The sequence below is a fragment of the Priapulus caudatus genome, unplaced genomic scaffold, assembly GCF_000485595.1.
Source record: "Priapulus caudatus unplaced genomic scaffold, Priapulus_caudatus-5.0.1 Scaffold645, whole genome shotgun sequence".
In the NCBI taxonomy this organism is placed as follows: Eukaryota; Metazoa; Priapulida; class Priapulimorpha; order Priapulimorphida; family Priapulidae; genus Priapulus; species Priapulus caudatus.
In genome coordinates, this window is record NW_014577706.1 from 141,989 (window position 1) to 150,210 (window position 8,222).

At 44.7% G+C, this 8,222-nt stretch overlaps 1 protein-coding gene across 1 annotated transcript; it reads right to left on the reverse strand.

Moving 5' to 3' along the window:
* Positions 1-6: 6 nt before the first annotated feature.
* On the reverse strand, positions 7-4,653 carry LOC106812413. The gene is made up of 3 exons (XM_014816288.1): positions 4,203-4,653; positions 1,179-1,261; positions 7-860 (listed from the first exon to the last, which is right to left on the reverse strand). The coding sequence occupies exons 1-3, from the start codon at positions 4,427-4,429 to the stop codon at positions 106-108; spliced, it is 1,065 nt and encodes a 354-aa protein (XP_014671774.1). The 5' UTR covers positions 4,430-4,653; the 3' UTR covers positions 7-105.
* Between the last annotated feature and the right edge of the window lie 3,569 nt (positions 4,654-8,222).

Below are 8,222 nucleotides of genomic sequence, written 5' to 3' on the forward strand. Positions count from 1 at the left end.
TGCCCACCGTGGGCAGAACCCTGTATATATATATATATATTATATTAATGTATTACGTGTGGTAGCAGTTGTGTAATCATACAGGGACGCATATATACGGCGTTCTCATGGTTTGCGGGCCGTGATAACGGTTGCACATCCATAAGTTCTCCTCAGCTCCTCCTGCCTCTCCATGAACGCTTCCGCTTTGTTGCTCTCCTTCAGCTTGCGCAGCCGCTGGTGGAGCGCGTCCGTTTCGTTCGAACCCGAGTTCTTGCTTCTGTTTCTGAGAAGCGTGAACGTAGAATCGGCTTGTAGAAACTTCGGGTCGAACACCGCGTCGATGTTGTAGTAGTGCACTGGCTTCATGAGGGTCTCGTGAAGAGGAACCGTCGCCTCCATTTTGTCGAAGCCAATCCCCTTCAGCGTCTTCTCCAACGTAGAGTAGTCTCCGTAGGCTAGATCCATGATCGGTGCCTCGAAGATGCTATCTAGATCGTCGATGAGGCCGTGGTACCACATGCTGGTCTTGAGTTGCGGTTTTAAGCAGGTGAGCAGGATAAAATGGCCGCCACTCTTCAGAGACGCGTAGATGTTGCGCAGCGCCGCCGTCGCTTTCGGGAAGGTTCTGGTCGAGGCGTCGTCGTCAGGCGAGCCGAGGTGGTGCAGGACGAAATTCATGCAGATGACGTCATACTGCTGTCCGTCCGGCAAGGGGTTTGGAAGTTGCAGCGTCTCGCAATGAGACACGCGCCCTTCGGCGACGTAGTCGGCAACCTTGGTCTTTGCGTAGCTCAACATGCCCTCGCTTCCGTCGAACATAGACACCTTGCCAACCCCATTGTCCAGGAAGTACTTGGAATAGTTTCCGGTGCCGCAACCTACATCGTAGACAGGCAATATGTTACAGCAGAATGAAATTCCTATGTCAATAGAAATGTGTGCTAGGTGAATAGAAATTCTTAAAGGATGCAAGCAATTGTGAATACTATCGGTGATGGGAAGAGAAAAACTTGCGAATTTGTGAATGGTCTGTAGGAATAGCTGTGTGACTACTGGTGGTTTTCAATTGTCTTTGAATTTGTCACTAAAATAAATTAAGGGTTATGTTCCATGTGCAGATTGCGAGTGAGCGTGGTGGAGTAGTGTTTTCTAGGGGACCATTGATGTTATTTTGCAAGATTCTCCAACTTGCTTACCAATGTCTGCAATGTGAACGTCCTTTAATGGCTTCCCCAGTCTGCATAGTTCTCTCAGCTCGGTTTCCGCTCCTATCGGGTACCTGCAACAGCGATATCGCTTGCTGTAGCCCCACGCTCACTAAAATGCATCATTAATGACTGGCTATAAAGCTCGCAAGCGCAAACTTTTATTACTGATCACTAATACGTGCCACACTATACACGCGAGAGTTTAGAGAACCCCCCACCCGCTGCCCTTCCCATCTCCCTCTCTCTAAGCCCCCTCCCTTCCGCTAAGCTAGGCCATGCACGTCGGTTATGTATTTATTACTAACGCGAACGCTATACAGCAGCGTCGCTCGTGACTCGTAGCAACCGACATCGCCAAGGCAACATGTGCGGGTAGTCGATGGTGCCTGGCAGCGGCGCATGTGCAACCACGTCGTCGGCTCACCAGTGATTTACCCCACGCCGGACGCGAAGAACTGTTCACGTTCGTGATCGCACATGTATAGCTGTAGGCGACTACGTTCTCGTTTACGTAGCCGGCATCGCGGGGCGTTTATCCGTCCGGTGTGCGGGCCTCCGGAGCTGTGTACAACAGAGCTGTATAGCACACAGGGACCGACAGAGTTGTATACAACACAGACACAGGGACCGACAGAGTTGTATACAACACAGACACAGGGACCGACAGAGTTGTATACAACACAGACACAGGGACCGACAGAGTTGTATACAACACAGACACAGGGACCGACAGTTGTATACAATTAACACAGAGTTGTATATCACAAAGAAACGAACAGAGTTGTATATCACAAAGAAACGGACAGAGTTGTATACAACACAGAGCTGTAGAGCATATGAAGCTGTACTCAACAAATTAAGTGCTGTATAGAATACAGACTGAGAGCTATCTAATTTTACAACACAGCCAGGCACTAGCTGAACATGTGTATCAAGAGTACATAATAGAGACATAATACATCTCTATTATGCACTCTTGATGTGTATAGATATATAAATATCACCATGCAAGAGCGTATAAAGAAGAGCGTACGGTATATACCTTCTTTATACGCTTTTGATATCACACAGCAGCTGTCTGAACAGATCAAATTAAGGTGCATCCTATTTGATTTCACAATCTTCTAAAAGAGCAATTGTTGTGAAAAAAAAATTTCCTATCTTGCTTCATCGCGATAAAATTTTAGCTGACATCTGTTACAGAATTCTCGCTCGCGGAGCGCATTGAAATAAAATCGGGAGTGTCATAATATCGTTTATGACACGCCTGATACTACGCGTGCTCTATATACGTGGAAATTCCGCGTAGTCATTCGTGGAAAAGTACTGCTGTGTGGTAATAGCTAGTCTTCCTGGCTGTCTGCCCGACTCACTACTGCAGCCGCGAAAATTTTCCACGCGCCATCGTGGCAGGCTGAGAGATTGCGAGTAGGAACAGGTTTATATATTAGTTATATATCATGATATCATTGATGATGCGAGACGTGGCCACTGGACATACCACGATATACGGGACCCGTAGCGTGTGAGCGTAGTGCACTCTCCCGCCAGGGTGACGGTTGCTGCTGCCTGTCGGTCATAAACGATGCCGCACTGGAGTGAATATTATACTATTATAATTTATTAAACAAGACGGCTTCGTGTCGTGTCGTCACCTGTTTCGTGTCGTCAACAGCTGGTACACGTCTGTCGTGTCGCACGCATATAGTCACGACACGCACGTAGTCGCACGTACATCTCGGAAGGGTCGACACCCATACAGTCAGCACACGCAGCGGAAGCAATTATAGGGCACACCGTATAGGTCACACACACACACACACACGCACGCACGCACGCACACACACACACACACGCACGCACGCACGCACACACACACAGACACGCATGGGCACGCGCGCAAGCACACACGCATGTACGCACACACGCGCACGCGCGCGCACGCACGCACGCACGCACACACACACTGTGACACACAGTGACACGCATGTGTACGCGCCACGCGCGCAAGCACACACGCACGCGTGTACGGACGCATTCACGCATGCACGGACGGATCGACGCATTCACTCAACCACAGAATACACACACGCGCATACGCACACACGCACAAATAACGCACGCACATACGGACACGTACGTATACGTGGATATAAGATTTAATTGCGTCTACGGTTTCGATACATTTTGACTTTATATATGCATATAGCTACTGATATATTTATTTATGCATTTTATTATACATGTATTTATGCATGAAGTATAATGCCTACGTGACACGGATACAGCAACCCAACTTTCATAATTGCACCAACTGTATACACCAGCCCTCACGTACACACACACGCACGCCCGCACACACACACACACACACGCACGCACGCACACACACACGCACACACACACACACTCACACTCACACTCACACTCACACTCACACTCACACTCACACTCACAGACACAGACACAGACACAGACACAGACACAGACACAGACACAGACACAGACACAGACACACGCACGCACGCACGCACGCACACACACACACACACACACATAAACACTATACATCCAGGTCAGGGTTCTGCCCAGGATTTTTTAGTGCCGGGCGCATCCAGTTGCGACGAAGTCGGAAGATGCAAGCGCCGTAGGCGCGAAGCCAATCTAGGGGGGTCCGGGGCATGCCCCATCGGGAATTTTTTAGACCGGAGATAGTCTGAAACTCAATTTCCTGCATTCTGAGCAATAAAAAGCCCATATATCAGATTTTTTTTATATCAAAAATTAGTGCCGGGCGGTGATATATAGTGCCGGGCGGCAACCGCGAGTGCCGGGCACACCCGCCCACCGCCGCCCACCGTGGGCAGAACCCTGATGCTCATCCTCCTCCTATCCTCCTACTATGTATATACGGTTTCCTAGCGAAGATGGCTGCTGCATGACAACATGCGATTTTAAATCGATTATCCTGCAAACTGTGTATATACTCTCTACATACATTATATTGCTTACCTGAATTCGTCATAGTACTTGCAAACCTTCTGGTAGTCTTCAAAGGCACTCATGTCTATTCTCTGGCCGTATTTTTTAGCGTTCGAAACTATTTTCGGTATAGACAAGCAGAGAGCGGAACAGGCGTGACAAATATACAATGTTGCTCGCTCGCCAGCGGGGTGTAGCCTAGCTGCTCTTGACTGCCACGTGATATCGTGTACGTACAGTTTCGTACAATCCTGCATGTGCGTGTACAGACCAGGGTTTCGTATTGACGCCTGAGTAAATACCTGGCATGCGCGAAGGATTCTGTCAGTGGTCACTTAAGTGCGCAGGAGTACATTAGTTCACTATACCCATTTTTTTCCCAGTTGCCGGCATTCCTGCTGAATCATGATGGAATTTAACGAACCGGTTCTCATCGGGTTCGTCAGTCCCACGATCGAGTTTTAGCTCGGGTGCGGTATTCGCTGCTCGGTTTTAGTGCATGGGTGTGGCATTGCGGCTTATATCCGTACGTATGAGGTCACTATAGCTGTGCTGATATGCGGAAGAAAAACGAAAAAAGCCCAGCGCGAAAACAAAGAAGCAGTTGCAAATTTGTAAGATATCGTGCTGTTTAATTCCCCCCCCCCCTCTCTCTCTCTCTCTCTCGCGCGCGCTCTCTCTCTCTCTCGCTCGATCTACGCGGTACGTTGCACTCATAATAGGCCCTACGGTAAGAAAACAGCGGGTGCCTTTTTTCTGCTCATTGATAATAGTCCCTATATATTCTGTTTGTGTTCATGCAAGGTTTTTTGTGTTACTATATATATATGTGTGACTATGTATTTTCAAACATACGACAACATCTGCTGGACTTCACTTTATCTTCTAAGAGCTAGTGGGCCAAGGATAATGTTGGACGTAGCTGTGCGGACTTACTCGCGGGAAAATATTTTTTTAGGATTTTAGGATTTTATGTGTACACGTGGGTATGCGTTGGTGCGTACGCGCGTGTGCGCGTGATCTTTGTATAAACATATCTTTCTAATCTTTGTATATATATATCTTTTAAACTTGTATAAACATATTCGAGAAGTATATTCGAACAGTACGTATTTCGATTGTTATGGAACCACAATCGGTCCAGATAATATCGTTTTTTTGTATTTTGTAAAATCAGTCTTTGGTACATTTTTTCATATATATTTGTTGCGATGCGTTTCGGAATACGGTAAATATTTATTGGCTGTATACAGCACGAGAAGATAAGCATATATATATATCAAGAATACATAATAGACGATCTCTATTATGTACTCTTGATATATATAATAATAACACAGAGACAAGACACAATACAGACATGATATATATACAACACAGGCAAGATGAAACGCAGACAAAATACAACACGGGCAAGATAAAAGGCCGACAAAATACAACACAGGAAAAATACAACGCAGATAACACAGAGATACAAAACAATGACAAAACGCAATATAACAGTTGTGAAGACAGAGCGAATGGCGTCAGAGCGTATGAATTAATTAGAAGAACCGCACGCCACTGGTCGTAGGGTCAGGGATCATTGAACCAAGACCTATTAGGAGTGGGGTAGTAATCGGTTGAGTGCTTAATTGTCAATGTAGTCATAAGAATGTAGTTAGCAATAATTAAGCTACATTAAATGTGGATCGAGTATTGACGAGCTTGTAGATCGATACAATTGAGACCCGAGTCGACTGAAGGTATAATCTATACGCTGTTGTTGTTAGGTGGACAGCTGCATCTTAATAATAATTATAATGATAAAAATAATAATAGAAATAATTATGATGATGATGATAATAGGAATAATAAAGATAATAATAATAATTGGAATTGGGAACAGCACACACCCTGCATTCGTCTGGAGTGAATCCCTATGTCCCAGCTATAGGTTGGGCCAACCCAGAAGCCACCGGCTATTGCCGTGATCCTCTTTAGAAATAATTATATAGTAATGATAATAAATGGGGCGAGAGTTCCTGTTGCGAGAGTACTGGGCACGACCCGTACCTGGAGCAGTTCCTCTCCCGGGTCCCTGCGCGTTGACAAGACTTAGTGTTGTAGGGGACAGACGATGGCGCATCACCATAGCATCACATAGACAGGCATATATATGCTGTATGTTGATGTATGTTGTTGCTGTATGCTGCTAAGTATGTTGATGTTCACGGTAACATGCTAGACGCTAGCTTTCTCCTTTAATTAGACCGATTCCAACAGTCACCGTGACTCTATGGCTTGGATTTTCAACGATTCCTGCTCATTTTTATTTCGTTGATCCTTTTTCGCCTTCTTCATTCTGTTCACGACCCATGGGCGTAAATCCCGGGGGGGATGCATCCCGCACTCCTATGAATGGCAGGGGGCGAGATGGCAATGTACAATATACCCCTGAGCATAACAAAAGACAACTCCATTCCTCCGTTGCCACCACTTGAAAGTAAGCTGTAAATATGATAATTTTGAGACATAGCAACAACTAAATCAATTTACCAATTACTACAGGGGCGTGTACAGGGGGGGAGAGGGGTCCAGGGGGTCCGGATCCCCCCCCCTGCTCGCGCAGAAAACGCATCTAAGGGGGTCTAATTTCAAACCCAGACCCCCCCCCCTTCGCGTGATCATCCCCCCCACTCCTCGGTACGGATTTACGCCCCTGTCACGACCATTCAGTTTCAGCAGAGAACGAGTTATTCGTTAATCTCCTCGTTATGCTATCCTACTGATAGGGTTTAATTTCTATTACATTCCGGTGAATTGTTAATCTAAAGCACAATTTTTAGTGTTTTCGCGTCGTCTTAGCACTTTTTAACATGATGACATCTAGTCATCTACATAAAAACGCTGCGGTTGTCACACCAGACTTACTGTTCCCCTACGATACCTGATCCCTCTCCTAGCTACCTAGCTTCTGCATCTCTGAGGCTCTGCATCTATGACTACGGTGCCCAACATTTACTGTATGGCCCACAAGCGCGGGAGCGCGTAAAACATTATACAACCTAATCATACATAACACAATACTAGATCACTTCTATCATCCAGCTATCCGGCACAATTATGTGGCAGTATAGTCCTAGGCTCTATACCACAAACAGTCACTCAATCTCATAGTCTCCAAATAAACAAGATAAGAAGTTTGAAAGCCCTTGTTATTTCTCGGATTTTATCCTTATTGTGTGATGTGTAGTTCTTTTTTTATCCATTTATTTACACCACTGAAGCATAAACTATATATTTATACGTATATCTATACAAAACAAAAAATTAGGGGAATAACGGCTCGCCACTTTTATTCCTGAGTAGACTATATTTGTTTGCATACATATAGTGTATATATAAACGTTTCTAAATATTAATTACCCTTTCATTTAAGATAGCTAAAAACGAGTTAACTGAATATATACCTAATTATTAGGTACCAAAAACTACTATCAACCGTTTCATTATATACCTAGATTACCAAGATTTACACGATTATTTTATATTTCTTGAGGCTACGACTTGCATATAAATAATTGTGGCTTAATTATGGTAGTGAAATCGGCCATGCAATGAATGATTCTTGGTTCACAAAGACCCGTCACCACAACGAGATACACCAGTAGTCTGGACACTGTATGAAGTCGGTCTAACATTCCCTTTAGCAGAAAAATTATTGACAAAATTTTATCGTGCAACGAGAAACGTCGAGAACGCTTACTGCCTACGATATTTCAGAAGCGACTGGCATAAAAATGTCAAATTTTTTTGCACTCACTAATTAGCACATATACTGTAATGACGCTACTATACTATTAGTAAGATAACGAGTAAATTTACAAACCTAGTGCTGCATTGAGAAAAACCGCCGTGAGCATACACGCAAGTAAACGACACTCCAGTGTTATTCCTGAGTATTCTGCACATCATAATTATTTAAACATATATATATATATATATATATATATATATATATATATATATATATACTAACCTAACACTACGTACTACTTACTACTTACT